Source organism: the organism of the source record quoted next, unplaced genomic scaffold (assembly GCF_019419815.1).
Source record: "Pyrus x bretschneideri cultivar Hongxiangsu unplaced genomic scaffold, Pyrus_bretschneideri_v1 Contig23, whole genome shotgun sequence".
Taxonomy (NCBI): domain Eukaryota; kingdom Viridiplantae; phylum Streptophyta; class Magnoliopsida; order Rosales; family Rosaceae; genus Pyrus; species Pyrus x bretschneideri.
The window spans coordinates 2030947-2053940 of record NW_025999535.1 but is presented as its reverse complement, the minus strand read 5'-3'; the positions used below and the strand labels follow the sequence as shown (position 1 = coordinate 2053940).

At 38.1% G+C, this 22994-nt stretch overlaps 3 protein-coding genes across 3 annotated transcripts; 2 read left to right on the top strand and 1 right to left on the bottom strand.

The window, feature by feature from the left end:
• Positions 1-3444: 3444 nt before the first annotated feature.
• LOC103960120 (40S ribosomal protein S24-1-like) lies at positions 3445-5434 on the bottom strand. Its single transcript, XM_009372534.3, has 5 exons — positions 5272-5434; positions 5089-5130; positions 4582-4752; positions 3879-3965; positions 3445-3694 (listed from the first exon to the last, which is right to left on the bottom strand). Exons 1-5 carry the CDS (start codon positions 5344-5346, stop codon positions 3656-3658), a joined length of 414 nt encoding a protein of 137 aa, XP_009370809.1. The 5' UTR covers positions 5347-5434; the 3' UTR covers positions 3445-3655.
• Positions 5435-5621: 187 nt separating this feature from the next.
• Positions 5622-10423, top strand: LOC103960121 (NF-kappa-B-activating protein). Its single transcript, XM_009372536.3, is given in 3 exon segments — positions 5622-5975; positions 5978-7260; positions 10052-10423. Coding segments are annotated over 2 exon segments (1587 nt in total). The 5' UTR covers positions 5622-5665; the 3' UTR covers positions 7255-7260; positions 10052-10423.
• A 5641-nt stretch (positions 10424-16064) lies between these two features.
• Positions 16065-17964, top strand: LOC103960122. Its single transcript, XM_048585536.1, has 3 exons — positions 16065-16342; positions 16538-17366; positions 17530-17964. The coding sequence occupies exons 2-3, from the start codon at positions 16710-16712 to the stop codon at positions 17734-17736; spliced, it is 864 nt and encodes a 287-aa protein (XP_048441493.1). The 5' UTR covers positions 16065-16342; positions 16538-16709; the 3' UTR covers positions 17737-17964.
• The last annotated feature ends 5030 nt before the right edge of the window (positions 17965-22994 follow it).

The window sequence follows — 22994 nt, the reverse complement described above, 5'->3', positions numbered from 1 at the left end:
GAAGAGAGAAAGACAGAGGAGAGAGAGAGAGAGAGTGAGTTGGAGTTGTTGATAGAGACAGGGAGCCTTGGGGCTTGCAAGGTTTAAGAGAAAAGCTTTCCCTTGCCTTTTTTTTTTTTTTTTAATTTTATTTTTGCGGGGGATTTTGTGGTTTTCCCTCCATAAATTACATCCCAATTGGAAAATTACTTTTTTATTATTTTTTTTCTTTTTTTGGTCACATGGCCCTATGTCCTTTTCTCATAGGACCTTTTTCTATTAATTAATTCACATCTACATGGTCAAAATGTTTTTTTTTTATCTTAAAAAATATCATGAAAAAAAAAAAAAAAAAAAACATGAGTAGCTTATGAGTCAAACCTTGTCGTTCAAAAGGAGGGATGTTCAATTGTTATTCATGGAGTATTATGTCGTGTATCAATTTACAGAAAATGGTTTTTGGTTTGAAAAATACTTAAAATGCTAAAGTGTTTTATGTATGTTTCTTGCAAGCTTTTTATAAGAAGCACTTTAAGCGTTTTTAAAAAATGCACTTACATTTTTACTAAAAATTAATTTAAAAATATTTTCACTAAAAACGTTTAAAATACACTTGTAAACATGCTCTTAATTATCTTTCTTTTGAGTTATGCTCCTTTGTATTGAAGATTTGAAGTAACTTTTGAGATCTTACAATTGGTCAAATTATATTAAATGGATTTTAGTCTGTTACTATTAGCCTTAAACGTTAATGTTTTAGCACTTACTCTTTTCTTCTCTTGATTTTTATTTGATTTATTCAATCTAAAAGTTATATAAGGCCATCTTCAACCGAAGTGTCCAGAGGGTCAGAGAGTCGAAAATAACCCGAAAACCGTTTCCAACCAAGTGCTAGGCCAGAGGGCTCGTGGAATCTAAGAGGGCCCCATGGAATCTGAAAGGGCCAAAGGGCTGGCCAGAAAATACACCAATCCTGTCAGATATAACTGACATGAATGCTTTTTTTTTTTTTTTTTTTTAATTCTTAAAAATTCTAATTTTTTTCCTATAAATACCTAAAGTATTCATTCACCATTCCTCACAAAATTTTCACCATTCCTACACCATTAATTTGTAGTTTTTAAATTTATTTGTCGTTTTTTAATTTAAGTTGTAGTTTTTAAATTTAAAGTTGTTGTTTTTAAATTTAAGTTGTTGTAGTTTTTAAATTTAAATAATAAATATGTTTGGCCCTATGGTCCTTGGTTAGAGACCGTTTTTTTGTGACAAGGCTAAAACGAGCCCTATGGCCATTTGGCCCTCGGTTGGAGATGGAGGTAAATATAATCATGTACTGTTTATTAAAATATTAATATATTGGAGAGCCAGAGAACTAAAACGAGCCATCTGGGCAGCTTTCGTTTGGAGATAGCCTAAATAAAGAATGAATGAAAGGAGAGAGAAAAGAGAGTGTGCAAATAATAAAACTAACAAAATACATCCATGCATCTACCATGCAAAATAAAAAGGCAACTAGGTCTTCCATTTGAGAATGTTTACGTAGAAAACCCAAGATCGCTTTTATTAGAAACACATTGAATACTCATGCAACATAACACAATTACGCGTAAATATTTTTAACTTTTTATGCCAAATGTTGTCGGATATATTTTTTTTAATCCTGTGAAGTACTTTTAGACATGCACGTAATTCCCAAGGTGGACGTTCATGCTCATCAGCATGGAAAAGGATCTTGGAATCTGGGGGATTCCGTAATTATGTCTGTTTACGATCAGTTTTTATTACGTACTATTTATATTTAATTTTAAATTTAAAATGATTTATAACCGTATGATATATAATGAACGAATATGATTACAAGATCTCTCAAATCCCCAATAAAAGAATCTGATGAGGATCCTTTTCCCATCACATAAACATGAGGCATGACATGCAGGAGAACTATGTACAATTGTACTAAAGCGGGTAAATAAATGGTGGTGTTATCCACGTATTTCTACTTATCTCTCATGTATTTTTTGTTAATTTCTATTTTTTTTATCCTCTTGATTCAAGAGTCGAAAATGAAAAAATATGTGAAAGATAAAAAGGGTAGTGTGGATAGCCCCACCCCTATATAAATCGTGAAGAAAACAAGCTACATTCGTATGGGCTTTTAGTTGAAGCATTACGCTAGGAAGTATTTGTTAATCAATATACTTGAGTTTATTCCAAATTTTTGGGTTTTAGCCCCTTTTTGTCATTAAATAATACAAAATTCTGAAGTATCATAATTTACGAATTTCAAACTTTGATGTAACCAACATAACTCACATATATACACGTTATGAGTTCGATTATTGATGTTGGTGACTTACGCAATGGTAGTCAAGGAATGCTAAAATGTTTATGTGAGTTTCTGGCTCCCAAATAGTGAATTGTAGTGATAGAGCCACCAACTAGTCTCTTTAGAAAAGAAAAAAAAAAAATTAACAAAAAGCTCCCGGTAATGTTCACTTTAACGAAAAACCACATTTTTACACTAAAAAGTCAATTATGATACTATTCACTTTACCCTTTATTTTATCCTTATCATTAAAACTCAAGCCTCTATCGTAAGTTTTCCTAAAAGGAAAAAAAAAACAGGGAGCAAAGGACATTGGAAAGCAATGTTCCTAACTTGACCGGAAGAGTTGCAAGTTTGTTTACGTTTGGGTCGACAGCGATTCACCAAAATCCGTTGGATCATGTCCTGTAATATGCGAGCTTCTAGGAGAGTGCGTGGGAGTGGACCAATAGACTCTGTCACCCACCAAGCAAAAGTGCAAAGCATAATTAGGAAAGTAAATACTAGAAGCTTTGTGTGAATTAAGGACATTCACATCATGGTTAAGGTAAGTAATCCTACGAGATTAAGATAAAATGGTAAGTGGTTCAATGAAATGGTCATGCCCTTTAATTACATAGCAAATTAATAAATGAATGGATTATGGAAAGAAAAATAGTGACATCACTGACATTTTTATTTACTTTAAATCAAAACAAATTAAGCTGATCATTATGTAACTTAGTCGAATTCGTCATCCCTTTAATATAAAAATATCGATGTACTAAAAAAAAAAAAGACGTCAAAAAATGAAAAAGTTAATAATTGAGCATTGTGAGACTTCCAAACTTTTTTATTTCATATCTGAACCTTTCCCACCTAGAAAAAGAGGATTTGCCTTGCTTTGCAAGGTTTGTTGGGTGAATGCCAAGGAATTGGGCATTCTAATTCCCTGACTTACTTCAAGTTATGGTGCTAAAATTGAACACATTGGAAACAAAGAATTATATCGACTAGGAGGAACAGCTGATCCTATTCGAATTCATTCTCCCCCGTATTCCTAACTTCTCAAATCCATTTTCCGCGTTCCAAGTAAATAAACATGCGAATTGAGAATTGTACGAGTAAAAGTTCAATGTCACTCATAAGTCGAACCATGGTAGGGTGAAGTTTCAAATTTCCTTAATGACTAGTTAGAACATACGTAACACTCCGCAAAACTCACTAAAACATCATAACGTTTTTGATAAAATTAAAACATCCAAAATTTCATGCTTTGCTAACAAAAGAAAATAACAAGATGCAGCAAGGCTGATGACACGGAACCTTCCTGCGCCTGCGAACACATACGATCCCAAAACATGCAGAAGCTCATTTCTTCTTTGCCTTGGCAGCATCACCGGCCTTTGTCTGCACATATAACATTTGAAAACGTAAGTTCAGGGTAAAACTTTGAGTAGAAAACAATGAAAAGGTTCGAGTACCAGTGTTTCCAAGGTCTACCCACTGCTTAAGGTAAAAACACTATCCCTGACCCTACCACCATCACATTTTACTAACACTAACCAGGACAAAACAATGACAGTATTGTTACCTTCTTAACTCCACGAATCTTCTTGGCTCTGTTCTTCCTTTCCTTGAGTTGTTTCCTTGATTTTTCAACCTTTGTATCTAGTCCATTCTGCACAAGTAGCCAAGTTTGAGAGAGCAATAGACAATCATGTGTGTGTGTGTGTGTGGAACGAGAGAGACGGAGAGATCTCAAAATTTATAAGGTCCAACAATCGACCTTTCAGAGGCATATGTATTTCATGCCAAACTAATGACTGATTCTTTGAGTGAAAGATGCCTATAGACTGTGAAACTACATAGTATCATAACTCACCAAAAGGAACTGTAAAACACATTATACTCAACAATATGAAGTATGAACACATTCTAAAAACCATGATAGGGAATTGATACTGACTAAATCAGCAGACTTAAACAGACAGATGCACCGCCGCCAACAGTTAATGAATGGCCTCACAGGGATTTTGTATCAAGCTCGCATGCGAGAATTGTTATTTTAAGATCATATTTCTCTCTCCTAATCTCTCTTTCTGCCAGTTTCAACCCCAATACCTATTGGATTCACCTAAATCCAACACTGTAACAGCGAACCGCCAATACCAGATAAGTATAAAGATACACTTAATGCACATTTTGAACGACAATTGAGGTTAAACACACGTATATGCTATATGACAATACTTGGAAGTAACACAATGGGATGGGTGATAGGAAGATAAAGTTACCCTGATCAGCCTGTACTTGGGCTCGTACTTCTTGGCATTCTCTACGGTATCATAAATCAAACCGAAGCCAGTGGACTTCCCCCCTCCAAAATGGGTGCGGAACTTGAATACGAAGATGGAATTTGGGTCCCTCACCTCGTACAACCTCGCAAGTTTCTCCTTCAGTTCTGCCTTCATTATGAAAAAGAAACAGAAACCATTTTAATCAACACTTATTTGCACCATTGTTACAATTGTACTTTTCCCATCTCTCCAATGAATTTAATTTCACAATATAAAAAAAGAAAAAAGAAAAGAGAAGCAATCTACCTACCTTACATAAACATAAAATCCACAAAAGAAATAGATCTAGCTCAAATACATCAAATAAACAGAATCAAATCCCACTGAAAAAAAAACCCGTGATTTAAAATTTCATCATTTCCTATTAGCTAGTGAAATAACATCAAATAAACAGAATCAAATCCCCATTGAAAGAACCAGAAAGCTCGAGGAAAGAAACCAAACCTTTGAGACATTGGGTCGACCAGGATGCAGAACGTCGATGACCTGCATCAACACAAAAACACAGAGTAAAATCAGCCAAACGGGTAAAAAAAATACACATCTGCGTAATTTTCTAACTCGTTTTCCTGCATTTTCTAGTTGACCAAACAGGGAAAGTACACTAGTAGAAGATAGAAGACTCACGAATTGCTTTCTGGAGAGAAGGCGGTTGGTCATGAACTTCCTCGTACGAATCGTTACTGCCTTGGTATCGGCCATGGTTGTCTCTCTCTTCTCTCTCTCTCTGCGCCTCCGCTCTGTATTCGGATGGGACTGTATGTGCGAGAGGTTTGCGCGTATGCGGAGGAGGCGGCGATGAGAGGTTTTTAGGGTTTCGGAATTTGACTGTGCAACTTTTATATAGGGGTAGAGCCCATCTTTTGAAATGTTTGGGCCGGCGAATAATCACAAGTCGGGCTTTTTAAGGCCCATAAAATTACAAAAAAGCCCAGCCCAAGCCTTTTTTTTAATATTAGATTCAAAGTACCAGATGTTTCCGAAACAGAAATTTCATTACCGACCCTCTTCAAGTTCTCTGATGGGGAGGCCATCATCCACCATCCACGTCCCCGACAGACGACAGCGTTCCGATCACGAGAACGGGCGATACCCACGGCACTCCGACTCCTCCGGCGACAACCGCTACCAGCGTCGCAGCCCCATCTACGAAAGCTACGACAATCGCCGCCACCGAAACCCTTCGGGCTCGCCACCCAGACGAAGTCCTAGGGTCAACAGGGGAGGCCCAGACTCTTTGGCCCGGCGTCGGAGCCCCAGCTATGAGGACTACGACCGACGCGACAACCGACGCCACCGAAATCGCTTGGGCACGCCTGATTACCCAAACCCTAGAGAAGTCCTAGGGCTAATGGGGGGCCGGACTCTTTGCCGAAGAAATTCGGGCGGGGAGGGAATATGGACTGGGGGAGGCGGTCGGAAGCGGAGGAGTCCGACGAGGAGCTGAAGGGGCTGAGCTTCGAGGAATACAGAAGGCTCAAGCGGCAGAAGATGAGGAAATCAGGGAAGTTTTGTATTTGGGAATTGACTCCCAGCCCACCTAGGGTTGAGAACGATGAGTTCGAATTGGTGGGCAAGGCTGATGAGATTTCGGAACGGTATGGCGAGGAAGAGGAGATGGAATCGAAGGATAAGAAGAAAGAGAAGGAAAAATCTGAGTCCGAATCTGAATCGGATTCGGAGGATTTGAGGTCGAGGAGGAGGAAGAAGAGTTCGGGTTCGAAGCGTAGGAGTAGGATCTCGAAGTATAGTGATAGCGAATCGGAGAGTGAGAGTGAAAGCGATGATGAATCGGATGAAGAGGAGGATCGGAGACAGAGAAAGAAGTCGAAAAGTAGGAGTAAGAGAAGCAGGAGCAGAAGAGAAAGGAGAAGAAAGAGGAAAAGCAGGCGTAGTAGTAGTAGCAGTAGCGAGTCCGATGAGAGCGAAGACAGTGAAAGTGAGGGTTCAGATTTAAAGAAGAAGAAGAAACAGCGAAAGTCTCGCAGTTGGAGTAAGAAGAAAGAGTTGGAAACTGAAATGGAGAGTGAGAAATCGGATTCGGAGGAGAAGGGTTTGGATTCTGAGGTTGATGCCAAGGCTGCTGCTTTAGTGGAAGAGGAGGTGATGAAGGATGAGAGTAATGCGGAGGCATTGAAGTTTAAGGAGATTTTCGAGGCTCAGAAGATGCTGTCACTGGACGATGAACCAGTGGTTGGTCCAATGCCGTTGCCTAGAGCTGAAGGGCATATTAGTTATGGTGGGGCTCTTAGGCCTGGTGAAGGTGATGCCATTGCACAGTATGTTCAGCAGGGGAAGCGTATTCCTCGGAGAGGAGAAGTGGGTCTTTCGGCTGACGAGATTCAGAAGTTTGAGAACCTGGGGTACGTAATGAGTGGTAGTAGGCACCAGAGAATGAATGCCATTCGTATTAGGAAGGAAAACCAGGTTTACAGTGCTGAGGATAAGCGGGCTTTGGCCATGTTCAACTACGAGGAGAAAGCGAAGCGCGAGCACAAGGTTATGGCGGATTTGCAGCGACTGGTTCAGCGCCATATCGGGCAGGATGTCGGGCCTACTCACGACCCATTTTCAGGGAAGGAAAAAGAGATTGAATTTGCTGATACTTAGTTTCAAGTATGTTTACTTTTACCTGAGATGTTACTTCTTTTTCACTATTTCATGAATTATGTCATGTATGTTACTAGTTGATGTTGAGCAGTATTGAATTGGACGCTTTGTTTTGTTAGCATCTGGTATTTCGGTGCTTAAAGATATTATCTTTTGAATGCATTAGATATCAAATTGTGGAAATCAACCAAGCTAGTGATTGCATTCTCAGTTCTCAATTCCTGCAAAACTCCATTGTTCACTACTGCGAGAAGTTGAATCTAAAGATTCCAAACAGTCACTCTTGTGGTTGATGGTTTTGAGCTTCAGAATATTGCTTCTTTGTTTTCGTTCCCTTCATCTTGTTGGAGTTTGTTAGATCTAATGTATATAGAAACTGATGACTACTTGCCACGTCTTGTTGGAGTTCTGTACAGATTTTCGTGTGATGGCAGAGAATTTAAATGTTTAGGAAGGAGCTTGTACTTCGCTTTTTGAATTTGATAAGTCGTGCATGAGGAAGAATTGAACTGGGGATATTTCAGTACTAAAAATGCAATCACTGAACTAGGAGTAGATATCTGTTTAAATTTTTGTTTACTTGTTGAATGAGACGGAGGCGGCCTAGATAGCTCAAAATGTCAGGCATAGATAGGTACTTACAATTACGGACATGTAATAGGTAAGATCTGAATCTAAGTAGTTGGTCATATGTATAAGTACTAGCTATTGGATTCCAAGTATCGGTACTTTCAATTAGGGACATTTTATAGGTATATCAGAATATATGTCTCTGGTCATTTGTTTAAGTACTTCCAATTAGGGACATGTAATAGTAATAGTGTTAAGTACATTGTCTTTGAGTGGTTGTTTTTGGTGCATCCTTCTGCTCTAGTATAAACAAGTTTCCATGACAGTTTGGTTTCAGTGCAAAGAACTGTAAGTTTTTTGCAGCATGGTCTGTTGGAGTTCATATTTTCGAGTCTCAGAAGATGCTGTCACTGGACAATGAACCAGTGGTTGGGCCAATGCCGTTGCGTAGAGTTGAGGGGCATATTAGTTATGGTGGGGCTCTTAGGCCTGGTGAAGGTGATGCCATTGCACAATATGTTCAGCAGGGGAAACGTATTCCGTGGATAGGAGAAGTGGGTCTTTCGGCTGACGAGATTCAGAAGCTTGAGAATCTTGAGTACGTAATGAGCGGTAGTAGGCACCAGAGAATGAATGCCATTCGTATTAGGAAGGAAAACTAGGTTTACAGTGCTGAGGATAAGCGGGCTTTGGCCATGTTCAACTACGAGGAGAAAGCGAAGTGCGAGCACAAGGTTTTGGCGGATTTGCAGCGACTGGTTCAGCGCCATATTGGGCAGGATGTTGGGCCTACTCACAACCCTTTTTCGGGGAAGGAAAAAGAGATTGAATTTGCTGATACTTAGTTGCATGTATGTTTACTTTTACCTGAGATGTTACTTCTTTTTCGCAATTTCATGAATTATGTCATGTATGTTACTAGTTGATGTTGAGCAGTATTGAATTGGATGCTTTGTTTTGTTTAGCATCTGGTATTTTGGTGCTTAAAGATATTAACTTTTGAATGCATTAGATATCAAATTGTGGAAATCAACCAAGCTAGTGATTGCATTCTCAGTTCTCAATCCCTGCAAAACTCCACTGTTCGCTACTGCTAGAAGTTGAATCTACAGATTCTAAACAGTCACTCTTGTGGTTGATGGTTTTGAGCTTCAGAATGTTGCTTCTTTGTTTTCGTTCCCTTCATCTTGTTGGAGTTTGTTAGATCTAATGTTTATAGAAACTGATGACTACTTGCCACGTCTTGTTGGAGTTCTGTGTAGATTTTCATGTGATGGCAGAAAATTTAAATGTTTAGGAAGGAGCTTGTACTTTGTATTTTGAATTTGATAAGTCGTACATGAGGAAGAATTGAACTGGGGGGATTTCAGTACTAAAAATGCAATCACTGAACTAGGAGTAGATATCTGTTTAAATTTTTGTTTACTTGTTGAATGAGACGGAGGCAGCCTAGATAGCTCAAAATGTCAGGCATAGATAGGTACTCACAATTACGGACATGTAATAGGTAAGATCAGAATATATGTAGTTGGTCATATGTATAAGTACTAGCTATTGGATTCCAAGTATCGGTACTTTCAATTAGGGACATTTTATAGGTATATCAGAATATATGTCGCTGGTCATTTGTTTAAGTACTTTCAATTAGGGACATGTAATAGTAATAGTGTTAAGTACATTGTCTTTGAGTGGTGGTTTTGGTGCGTCTTTCTGCTCAACATGGTCTGTTGGAGTTCATAATACACAAGTTTTGATGAAAGTTTGGTTTCAGGGCAAAGAACTGTAACTTTTTTGCAGCATGGTCTGTTGGAGTTCATATTTTCATGGAGCTTACTACGGTTTCTATGCTTTTCTTTCATATAAATTTGACTTTCCGTTGTTTGAATCTTCTTTTATTTTCCCCCTTTTCGTTTGGGTAGTTGAGGGGGTGTTGGTTGGTTTTGACGTTTATGCTGTTTTTACAAGGAAGATGTTTGTGCTGTTTGCCTCTTTTCTTTTTCTTTTTTCTTCATGTATTTTTTTCAAATGAAAAGAAAATCATATCATATCATATTAGGTTCCTCCTTGAAATTTCTTGCTCTATCAAGAATTCGTGTTGATATGAACCCTGTTTTCAAAAAATAGCTCAGGAACCCGAATTCTTGGCATGTTTTTACATCCGATGCTTTCTTTTTCTCTTGACCAATATGTAATAGGTTTTCACCTGTTTATCTCAAATTGTATGCAGTTGGAACTTATGGTCCGGCGAATATCAAACCTATCTGAAGTTGGGGAACCCAGAGAATTTAAAAGCCGGAAGCTCACTGTTGGAATCACATGTTTCTTGCGTGACAAGCATCGTTCCTACAGCATCGGGTGGACACAGTTTCGAGCATTCCAACTGGGACTTCAATGATGGACAAAACACACACTCACCGTTCCTGTATAGCATTAAAGCCTTAATATAACAATGTTGATGTGACCAAATTTGGAAACAACACCTCTGTATTTAAACGACACCGGAGACTTTTACGAATGCACAAGTGTGCAGTCGGATTTCTTTGACGGTTTGTACTCCTAATTTTCCGGTTGAATCGAAGGTGACTAAGAGTTTCGTGTATGTAACTTTGCTTGGATGCTCATGAATCGTGATGTGGTCAATAGGTTAAAGAAAAATACAATTTACTTGGGGTCATAACACAACTTGAATTGCAGGATATTTTTTCGGTTACATGTTTCACGTTTCGAACCTTGGACCTGGCCTACATCTACCGTCACCCAACTCATTCTCGCCAATAGGGTTACATTTTTGGGAGTTTTAACGAAAAGTTCATAGTAATGTTCACTTTAACGAAAAATCATATTTTTACACTAAAAAAATCAATCCTGGTACTATTTATTTTACCTTTTATTTTGTTATTATCGTTAAAATTCAAAGTTTTCAAGTCCTTTTCATTAGTTTTCCTTATATTTTTTCTCCTTCCTCTCTTTCGCAACTCTGCGTCAACAAATATGCACCGCAATCTAGTCACAGGACGCGATGCTTGGGGATTCCAAACCCAAACCTGAATCGTCGAGTTCGGATCCAAAACCCTTTCTTTAGAAATCCGAACTCGATGCATGCAGCTGGGATCTCAAAGGTGGATGCACATTCATTGCACCAGTAAAGGTAAAAAAAAGGTACTAAATTGCCTTGATTACATACAATAAGTCCTTAATTCCCTTTCATCACGCATGCTCGAGAGAAAGAAAGAGAGAAAGATACAGAGAGGGAGAATGATAGCTTTTTTCATAAAAATTGCTGCTCTCTTAAGTAAGATAGAAAAATGAGTGCATACAACATCTTAATAATTTTCTGTTAAGCTTGAATGGTCTATCATTTTTTTACGAACTTCTTTGTAGGTCCATCCCTAATTTAGGAGAGATTTTTAGGGTGCCAAGAACACGGCCCGGAACACTACATGTAATAATACAATTAGTTAGAAACTTAAAGAATTTCCGACCAATTGTATTATGACAACATTTGGTGTTACGGGCCATGTTCTAGCCACTAAAAAATTTCTTCTAATCTAGACTTACATAGACTATGTTAGTCCAATCAGTTAGTTCAAGGTGGGGCAAACCCTTCACCAAGTCATCAACAAACCCTTTCATTTTCATATTTATGCCAGATAACGATATTCAAATATCGTTATCGTGTTACTGTGAGTTGAATATGAAATCTCCTTTAACTAATCAGAAACTGAATTTCTTTAGACTTATTGGTCAAGTGACGCGTTACTGACACCATACCATATCATCGGCCCATCTTTTAATAGAACATGTGTCATGACTCAAGAAGGGGCGTCAAGCCTCTCAAATGTATGAGTAAATCATCATAACTGTTGGTGCTACAATTTATTGTGTTAAACCAAGTTAATCACTTCCACAACATCCATAATTATTATGATTATCAAATGGACCTCTTCTTTTCCTACCAACCAAAATGCCTGCCAAAAAGAGAAAAGAAAAATAAATAAATAAATAAATAAAAGAGGAGTTGAGTGGAGTGTGTAATCCTTGGCTTAGATTTCTACCCAAAAAGCAAATGATAACTATGGGTTTAAATTAAAATGGAGTTTTAACGAAACACTTCCGGTACTGTTCGTTTTAACGAAAAAGAATATTTTTACTATAAAAAATCATTCCTGGTACTATTTACTTACAATACCTTTTGTCATTTTAATTAAAACTTAAAGTTTCCATGCTTTTTTTATTAATTTTCCTAAATTAAAATAGGCAGTTTTGGCACCGCAATAGGGAAGGCTTGGTCTCCTATGACAACTAATGAGTGGTTTCGGTCAAGGGCAATCTTGCCTACAAGTTCATTTCCATGCCCCAACCTAGACCTTTCATTTTCCTCCCCCATAGCGCTCTTAAGTTGGCATCAGGTATTCTTATAAAACACTAAATTATGGAGAGATTGGTACGTAGCATACTATGACGAGATATATGAAAAGTGCTACAAAAACGTAGAGATTTAGAGCTCGTTTGGAAATACTTTTAAAATAATTGAAAATGTTTTTTGTGAAAATGTTTTTGGAACCAATTCTTAAGTAAATACATAAGTGACTCTGGAAAAACAATTCAAGTGCTTTTGAAATCAAAAACATTTTCTCTAAAACCTCTTTAAGTTATCTTAAAATCACTTTCAAATGAGCTCATATTCTTGTTGACACCTAGATCCATACTCAAGATACATAAAGAATTGTGCACACAACGGGAAATAAGAATAAATTGTAAAACTAGAATAAAATAGCCTATGGTTATGCTTTTTACTATTTGAAATCATGGATGGTGAGAACAAATTGAAACCAAATAATTAAAATTAGCCTTCATGAACGTGGTCACGCGCGTGCAGAAGACATTTTTTTAATCACGGCATGCTAAGCACGACTTACATGTTTTAAATGTATTTGTATGCGTAAATTGACAAAAGGAAAGTCAAATATTTGAAGTAAATGAAGGACATGGATCCTCTCCAGATCCAATTGTCCTAATCCTAAGGATTCATCAATCCGGACCTTTGAAATTTAATCTAATGGCTACAAACAGGGGCTCACTTTAAAAGTTATAATAACTTTAGCCGTTGGATCAAATTTCAATGGTCCGAATTGATGGATCCCTAGGATTAGGACAATTGGATCCGGAGAGGATCCATGTCCGTAAATGAATAATCTTAGATCATGTTAGAAGAAACCCCTCATAAACCAATTAAAGCAGTTGAATTCATATAATAAAATCAGTCTTTATAGAATTTTCATTAAGAATAGAGAAAATAATATTTAATAAACAATTGATTAATTCACATTATTGCTAGCCTATTGTGAGGCTAAACCCACCCCCTCCCCCTTAGGGTAGATAATATCGTTTGTTAAAAAAAAATCATTTGACAACTAATTTAATCACATCATTATCTGCGTGCGAAAGACTTTTTTTATAACAGACATTTAATAAACAATTGATTGAATCACATTATTACTAGCCAATTGTGAGACTAAGCTCACCCCTTCCACCTTAGTGTAGATAATATCGTTTATTTAAAAAAAAAAAAAAACAATCATCTAACAACTAATTTAATCACATTATTATCCGCGTGCGAAAGACCTTTTTTTATAACCGGCATTACACGTCTCTTAAGATGTTTTGAACATGTTTAAAAAAAAAAAAAAAATTTAATAAACAATTGATTGAATTACATTATTGCTAGTTCATTGTGAGGTTAAGCCCATCCCCTCTCTTTAGTGTAGATAATATCGTTTGTTAAAAAAAATCATTTGCTAACTAATTTAATCACATTATTATTCGTGTGTGCGAAAGACTTTTTTATAATCGGCATTACACGCCTTTTAAGATGTTTTGAACGTGTTTAAAATAGAGAAAATAATATTTAATAAATAGCTGATTGAATCACATTATTGCTATCTCATTGTAAGGCTAAGCCCACCCCACTCCCCCTTAGTGTAGATAATATCATTTGTTAAAAAAAAAAAAAAATCATTTGACAACTAATTTAATCACATTATTATTTGCGTGCGAATGACCTTTTTATAACAAGCATTACACGCCTCGTAAGATGTTTTGAACGTGTAAAAAAAAAAAACAATCATTTGACAACTAATTTAGTCACATTATTATCCGCATGCGAATGATCTCTTTTATAACCGACATTACACGCCTTTTAAGACTTTTTGAACATGTTTAAAAATAGAGAAATTAAATCACATTATTGTTAGCCTATTGTGAGTTACTAACTAAAAAAAAAACACACACACACACACACAAATTATTATTAAAAAAACTACTATTAAAATGACTAAAATGCCCCTGCCTTATTTGATACATTTTTTTGCGATGCCTTTGAAGTTTTTTGTTTTGGGGGCATTTTTGTCCAACTATTTTATGTTGAAGCTTGGTGACACCAAAACACCATTCACCTTTTCTACTCTCTTTATATATAACTAGCCTTTATGCACGTATTCACGAGCGTGCAAAAGGCATTTTTTGAATCACGGTGCGTTACGCATGACTTACATATTTTAAATTTATTTATATGCGTAAATTAACAAAAGAAAAGTCAAATATTTGAAGTAAGTGAATAATTTTAGATTATGCTAGAAGAAACCCCTCATAAACCAATTAAAACAGCTGAATTCACATAATAAAGTCGGTTTCTATAGAATTTACATTAAGAATAGAGAAAATAATATTTAATAAACAATTAATTGAATCATATTATTGCTAGCTCATTATGAGACTAAGCCCACCTCCATCCCTCTTAGTATAAATAATATCGTTTGTTAAAAAAAAAAATAATAATAACTTGACAATTAATTTAAACACATTAATATTCGCGTGTGAAATACCTTTTTTATAAAGAAAATAATATTTAATAAACAACTGATTGAATCACATTATTGCTAGCCTGTTGTGAGGCTAAGCCCATCTCATTTCCCTTGGTGTAGATGATATCGTTTGTTAAAAAAAAACAATCATTTGACAATTTATTTAATCACATTATTATCCGTGTCCGAAACATTTTTTTTTATAATCAGCATTACACAGCTCTTAAAATGTTTTAAACACAATATTCATGATTTTTCTTATTTTTTTATTATATTTTTTTCCCTTCACATAGGCACCATCAACTTTCACTCATCCTTCCATTTTTTTATTCTTTTCTCTCTTCCCACTTATATTTATATTATATTTTATAATAACCAAATTACCAAGTTACCCATGTATTATTTGACATATTATATTAGACCCCTTTTGAATTTTTTGATTGAGGGACAATTTTGTCCTATTATTTTTTGTCGAAATCGTGATCCAAAAGTGGGGCTCAGACTTTATATATTATAGATAGATGTTAGGCATAACTAATTCATCACATCAAGTTAAGCATGTAAATATATCATTATGTTGTCTCTTCCTTTTTTTTCACTTTTAACAAAACAACTTTTGATTTTGCTGTATTTCTGCTAAAGAAACTTTCTTTGTCTCACTTGACAAAGATGACAACCAATTTGCCCTCTATAGTCAAATCCCTCAACTTTTTCGTTAAATTAAGAGTTATTTTCATCTATTAATGGAGAAAGCTAACAAAAAAGTACGATAATTCATACGATAGATTGAAAATTGACACATTTTTAAAGATTACGAGATTCGTAACCAAATTAAAAGTTGTGAACACAGACTAAAACAAAATCATAAGTTTGTGAGGTATTGCTGAATTTATCCCCCTAACAACTCCATGCTGACGAAAATTTTTAAGTGTTGGTGTGTCTGTTATTCAAACTTGAAAACAACGAAGTGAACACGCTACTCTAAGTCAAGTTTGTGTTTCGAGCATTTGTTGTTTGTATTTTCAACTCCAAAAACCAACAGGATCCTCTTTGGATCATTTTGGTGAGGATACTAGAGATTCGTGAATCATATATGTTCATCGTAGATCGTGCGGTCAGTTTTTATCAAGTACTGTTTGTGTTTAATTTTAAATAGAAATATTTAAAATAATTTATGACCGTATAATATACGATGAACAGACAAGATTGATAGATCCGACGAGGATCCGAATTCTCCAAAAATGCAACGCATGTGCAAAGTCAGTTAAAGGGAGGAGGGTAGGGGTCCCATTCATGATTCTTTCAATTATGGACAAAGAAAGAAAACAGTGCCCAATTGCCCATTAATGAAAAAGACCCCTTTTCTTTGGTCATTTATGCAAACCCAACCTTTTCCCAGCAAAATCCAAACCCTTTTGCACCCCCTTTCTTTTTCCATTTTTCTCTCTCTCTAATCTCTCCCCATGTGATTTCATCTCTCTCTCTCTCTCTCTATCAATTCAGTTTTTCAAATTCTTATCGAAATTCTGGGTCTTTTTCTGGACCTCAAAAGGCAAAATCCCAGAGGAAAAAATGGAGCTTTCTGAAGCTAAGCTGCAAGTTGGAAAATTTGAATGATGGGCGCTTAGGTTCGTATCAAATTTGAATTTTCTGAGGTAGGTGTCCTTTTCTCTTTGCAACCCAATTTTCTGCTGCCTGCATTCCTTCTTTTCACCTCAAGTTGCATGCATTCAGACTCGGTTGTAGTGGCGGACAAATTGTTCTTGCCAACTAGCGTAGGAATCATTTTCTCTGTGTAACCCAGTTTTCTGCCGGCTGCATTCTTTCTTTTCACCTCAAATTCTTGGCAGAACTCGAAAGAATCAGAAAGAAATCATCCATCTTTGTTTACTCGACAAAAGCGAGATTCTAAACAGCTTTAGTTTACCGGGAGGGAGGTTGTACTGGGTGCAAAAGAGCAGACACGCTACCTGGCGAACTGGCATAACATACGTCTGCAAGTTGTCATCTTTTTGTTGATTGATGCTTACGATGAGGGACTTCCCTTCTTGTTTTGGTGAAAATGGGGTTCAAATTGCAGATTTTTCGTCATCATCTTCCTCGTCGAGAGCCACAAAAACTGCCCAGAACTTGGTATCCTGCGTCTACCAATGCAAATTAAAGAGCAGATTGTGTTTGATCACTGTGACATGGACCAAGAATCTGATGGGGCAAAGCCTCGCCATCGAAATCGATGATGTAGCCGGTCATTGCCTCTGCAGAGTTGAGATTAAGCCATGGATTTTCTCCAAGAGGAAAGGGTTGAAGAATTTGGAGGTGGACTCTACGAAAATCGACATCTTTTGGGATTTAACAAATGCCAAATTTGGTTCAGGACCTGAGCCATTGGAGAAGTTTTATCTAGCTCTTATGTTTGATCAAGAAATGGTTCTGTTTCTTGGGGACTTGAGGAGGGAGGATTTCAAAAGCCGTGATGAGTCCAATTCCAAGTTCAAATCCAAATCCAAAGCCGAATTCGTAGCGAAAAGAGAGCACATTTTTGGGAAAAAATTTTATGGAGCAAAGGCACAGTTTTGTGATTTGGGCAAAACCCATGACTTGAAAATTGAGTGTGAAACTGCCGGGGGCCTCCATGAGCCATATCTTGTAATCAGCATTGACAGCAAGACTGTGTTGCAGGTACATTTTCAAAATTAGGGTTCAGTCAATCAACACTATTTCGTGTGTTACAAATAAATTAAATGTGTTCTAAAATCATAATTTCATTGAAAATAAAACATTTACGCACAAAAACCCGAGTTATGAAAATATTTATTGGCCTAAACCGAATTTCCTGATGCAGGTAAAGAGGTTGAACTGGAAGTTTAGAGGCAATCACACAATTGTGGTAGATGGGATGAGAGTTGAGGTGTTTTGGGATGTGCACAATTGGCTGTTTGGGAATCCAATGGGAGATGCAGTTTTCATGTTCCAAACTTGCATCAATGTTGCAGCAGATGAAAGCAGAAGTTATGGACTGGTTTGCCAGTTATGGATCCTTCTGTGTTGAGTTGGTCATCCTCCTCTCAGGAGTTGAGAGATAACCAGTTGCAGGATTTTGGGTTCTCACTGATCTTGCATGCTTGGAAGAATGAATAGAAGTTATGTTTTATTTATTTATTTATTTATTTATTTGGGGTTTTACATATACTTGAAATGCAAGTTATGTTTTTGGGTTGCTCTCTTATTTTATATCAACATAATTCAAGGGTAGTGATTTTCACTCCCGTTTTCTTTTCTTGCATTGTTTTTTTTATTTTCGTTATTGATTTATGCATTTTTCAATAGGTGTACCAAAATTCGGTGTCTATAAATATGAAAACTAATTAATCATAACATCTCATATGCTCATGTGTGAATGACGAGAGATTTTTCAATGTGTCGGGAACAAGACACATTACATGTCATAATACAAGTGGTTAGACACTTGAAAAAAAAAATTTCAAACCACTTGTATTATAACATTTAGTGTGTCAAGTTGTGTATTAATTATAAAGGTTTTTTGTTCAATTTGGCAACTGATGGCATGATTCTTTGTTTTACATGTGACTGCATGGTTCTTTTATTTCATGAAGCAAAATTTGCACTATAATTGTGGATGCAAATTTCTTATTCCTTGTTCTTGGAAAAAATTGTACATACAAAACAAATAACACCTTAGGCCAAGGCCAAGAGTCTCACGCACTCACGATGAATTTTGGGGGGGGGCTTTGGCCGAAGAACCTTCGATGCCAAAGTTAGAATTTTGAGGGAAAAATGTTTAGAGAATTTTAGCAAGAGAATTGAAAGTGAGTTTTGGAGAGAATGTGAGGCCTTTTATAGGGGAGTGGCCGGTCTCCTTGGGTAAGAGAGGATCGGCCACTTGGCTTTCTTTGTGGGCTAGGTTCTTGATTTGTGTTTAATTGGGTATAATTGAATAATTAACTAATTAATTAGCCAATTAATAGAATAATTGCCTAATTGATTAGCTAATTAATATAATAAAAAGAGAAAGATTTGGGAGTTACCTTGTGGAGAGGATTTGATGAGGATGAATGAAATAAGTTTTGAATTGTTACTTATTTTGGGCACTTTTGACTTGGTTAAGGGATGATTGCCCGCTGCTCGTGCGTAAGAATCCCGATATGGGTATTTTTGTCCTTTTCATCCAAAAATCCATGTGTCGCCTCTTGATTATTTTTGGCTCCACAAATGCCCCTACACCTGTTGGGCTGCTTGTAGGAAAGGGTATCAGGTATAGAGATCTTCTTGCTCTAGGAAACATAGGATTGCTTCATATTTTGATGTAAATTCCCTCTTTAATTGGAAATTAAATCCTTTTAGGAAAGGGAAATAAATTTCTCTCAAAACCTATTTAAGTCCACCTTAACTGGATTATTAAATCAGCTTTGGAGAGCAATTTATTCTACCCTGCAAGATAGAGAAAGCTAGAGGATATTCGTTCTCCCTCCCCTAGCAATCTTCTATACTTGCCTGTGTAAATGACTGTCTTTTGTTGCTTTCTTTGTCTTCTCCGTGGTACACCGAAGTAAGAAAAAAAATTAATTTTCCTTATCTTCTTCTTGGATAGTGCTGTCGTGGGGCAGCCGTTGGGATGGTGCAGCACGTCGGCTGGCAGGGGCCAAGAGTTGGCTCGGCATAGGCTGAGGAAATATTATGGCAAGGACCACTGCTTGGTTTGGCTAAAGGCAAGGGCAGCCGTGCGGCTGAGGCTGCGGATTGAGGCATTGGGGCGAGGTGCTAGGTGAGCCGCATAACTCATGTCCTTTGGGCTCTTGGACCTGATGCGGGCCAGGTCGGTGATTGAGAGAAACGAAGAGGTCGCAAGCCTTATGAGCTGTTGAAATGCTGGGTATGCAGGCCTCTTGCCTGCTAGTTTAAGAGAAAAATAAGGGAAATACCGGTATGGGTTGAGCTTTCCTGCTAAGTACTGTGAATGACGTTGACTGCTTAAACCTCTTTGCCAGGAGAAAGGTAGGCTGCTCCCGAGAGAGAAGGTAAAGAGGATCAAGGCAGATGCATTGGCTTGTCTGAACGTTGTCGTGGAGCCTACTATGAATGAAGGTGGAAAAAAGAGATATTCCCCGCCTGCTCAAAAGATGCTGGTTTAGAAAAACTGAAGACTTCATCCACTGCTTATGAAGGTCCGCCTGCTGCCAAGAGGCTTGTGATCGACATGACTTCTTCCAATGGGAAGAAAAATGAGGCTGCTAGATCTGAGCATGTGGCGCATACCATGTCGAGAATGGCTAGTATGATTGCTGATAGAATTGCTCAGCGTAAAGGTCTTGTCATGCCCCCAGTGTTGAAATCTGTACCAAGACGTCTATTGAGAGCTAAGTCTGGTTCACCTTTGGAGATGCTTGTTATTATGAAGAGCGATAAGGTAGACTCTGCTGCTAAAGTGATGCCAAAACCCACTCCCTCTGCTACTGAGACTAATTCGCCTGTTGGGAAAGAGGAGACTACTCGCGTGGGTAGCTGTGAGAAATCCACTAAGCCTGCTTCTGGGGAGGCTGTTGAGATCTGTGTGCTTTTGAAACCAAATATGCTTGAAGACATGGACGTTTGTACCAAGTTTGTTGATGGTTTTAGAAAAGTTGTTTGCCAAGTTCCTTTGCGAAGCATACGACCCAATATAAAAGGACTGCTATGCTTGCTATGATGCAGGTATAACAAGGCTACCAAGGAGGTCGTGAAGACTATGGCAGCTGAAGCTTATTTCTGGTCCCAAAGTGCATGTTTATTTGCCAGGGCAAAGGAATATGCTAAAGTTAAGTCTTCTTTCATGATCATTTCTCCAAACAGTGGGTGCTCTGCTGGGAGTCCTTTTTGGAATGTTATACTTGTTATTGAGTCGTCTCATCCGACGATTTTTGCCTTATCTGCTTTGAACCTTTTTACGTAGTCACAGAGCGACTCATTTGGGTTTTTCTTCATGTTGAACAAATGGTCGGACTTTTTCTTGATCGACCGGTATGATGAGTATTATTTGGTGAAAACCAAGGAAAGATCATCAAAATTCCGGATGGATCGTCGTGGCAAGGTGTGAAACCAATTTTGCGCCTCACCTTATAGGGTGGTGGTGAATATTTTGCACATAAGGGCATCGTTGTTCCGATAAAGGACCATCGCGCTTCGGTAGTGCTTCAAGTGACTCTCCAGATTTCCATCTCCCTTGAAAGATGTGAAGTGTAGCATGCTAAGCTTGCGTGGAGGCTCTGTTTACTCGATCTCATCTATGAATGGTGACCTGCTCATGTTGGTCATATCCCGCTGTAGTGCTTCATTGGCCACTTCATTGCGTTGGAAATCATGTAATCATTCGTTGAGGAGTCTCCCTACATTTTATTGGATTTGTCTTTGTTGGGGTAGCGAAGCTTTTGGCTGCCCCTAATTTTGACATGCTGATCTAGGCTACTCTTCTATGTTCTCGGCTTGTTTATGCCACGGCGACATTGCATGTGGTCTATTCCTAGCAGGCAAGGGAATTCTTTGCAGGCTGCCGGTTGAACTTGAGCCGGGTTGAGTAACTGATTCTCTTCGCTCATCGTGCTGCCTACTCCGATGAGATATGGAAGTTGCTTATTGTTGGCCTAGTCGCAAATAAACAATTTGCCTAGAAGGTTGCTCATGTTGATCACCGGTGTGTGGTCCCAACCGTGAGTGTATACTTACACGTAGGTCTAGTCGAGAGTGCACGCTTTTCTACGCGCTGAGACAAGAGTATACGCTATCTCAGGGGTCTAATCGAGATTGTATGCTGCCCAAATGCTCGGTTCGTGGTGGTTGAGTGGTTGGTTGAGTGGCTGCTTACCGGGACATTATTGGAGAGGTTCTTCGTCTGCCCTCGTCCTACTTCGGGACACCTCGTCTTGGGCACGTTGGATCTTTGTGCGTTGCAAGAGCTGATTAACCAAGGTCGTCTTGTGCAAGGGAACTCATCAACTTTATAACTTGTTGGGACAAGTGTTGTTCGCCATTTGGATTGGAAGAGCTTGAAAGAAATGTGCCTCCTTGAGCAGTAGAAGGGTGATAAACTCCGGGCGCGAGATTTATGTTGGGAAATGTCAAATCCGCAGAGAAATATGGTGAGAATGCCGCCAGCTCGATGGTTGGTCCTGATGGTTGAGATAGTCTCGGGCTGACTTGAGCTGCTTGGGAAACCACGGGAGCAAGTTGGGCCGCAGGAACGAGCTACTCGGCGTGTGATGCACGCGAGTACGAAGCTTGAGCTCGGCTTGGCAATGTGTTGGGCTCGCGTTGGACGCGGAGTGACATGGCTTGGGCTATGGCCTTGGTGCCGTGAGCTTTGGGTGGCATAACTTGGGTTTGCTTAGATGGCACGGCTCGGGCCGTGGTGGTGACACCATGAACCTCGTCGTGGGTGGCTACCGTGGTGGCCATTGTGGTGGTTCCTGTGGTGGAAACTCGTCATGGTGGTGCCGCTTCACTTATTGCCATATTTAGCCTCGTGGATCACCGCGGTCTTATATCTTGAATGTTGGAATTTTCACATGTTGAATTTTCTAAATTTCTAGCCATTGTACTTCTCTTTTACATTTTATCAAAGAATTTTCGCAACTAAAAATTCTAATAATAAAAACATACGAAAAATCTACAAATGGACAAGAAAATAGAAAAACCTTGGATGTGAGAGTCTCCTACGAATGTGGGACTCAACTCTCAATGAAAACACCAATTTGTGGATGCAAATTTCTTCCTCCTTGTTCTTGGACAAAATTGCACCTACAAAACAAATAACACCTTAGGTTAAGGCCAAGAACCTCACGCGCCCACGATGAATTTTTTTGTGGGGGGGGGGTGGCTTTGGCCGAAGAACCTTCGATGCCAAAGTTAGAATTTTGAGGGAAAAGTGTTTAGAGAATTTTAGCCAGAGAATTGGAAGTGAGTTTTGGAGAGAATGTGAGGCCTTTTATAGGGGAGTGGCTGGCCTCCTTAGGTGAGAGAGGACCGGCCACTTGGCTCTCTTTGTGGGCTAGGTTCTTGATTTGTGTTTAATTGGGTATAATTGAATAATTAACTAATTAATTAGCCAATTAATAGAATAATTGCCCAATTGATTAGCTAATTAATATAATAAAAATGGAAAGATTCGGGAGTTACATTGTGAAGAGGATTTGATGAGGATGGATGAAATAAGTTTTGAATTGTTACCTATTTTGAACACTTTTGACTTGGTTGAGGGATGATTGCTCGCTGCTCGCTACTCGCGCGTAGGAATCCCTGTGATATCCCACATCGCCC

Bases quoted from the DNA above. Each gene is read 5' to 3' on its own strand.
- LOC103960122 (XM_048585536.1), top strand. From the start codon at position 16,710: ATGCTTACGATGAGGGACTTCCCTTCTTGTTTTGGTGAAAATGGGGTT. The intron at 17,367-17,529 runs GTACATTTTCAA...TTCCTGATGCAG, and splicing joins ACAGCAAGACTGTGTTGCAG to GTAAAGAGGTTGAACTGGAA.
- LOC103960120 (XM_009372534.3), bottom strand. From the start codon at position 5,346: ATGGCCGATACCAAGGCAGTAACGATTCGTACGAGGAAGTTCATGACC. The intron at 3,966-4,581 runs GTAACTTTATCT...CTACTTGTGCAG, and splicing joins CCAAGTACAGGCTGATCAGG to AATGGACTAGATACAAAGGT. The intron at 3,695-3,878 runs GTAACAATACTG...TTATATGTGCAG, and splicing joins AGATTCGTGGAGTTAAGAAG to ACAAAGGCCGGTGATGCTGC.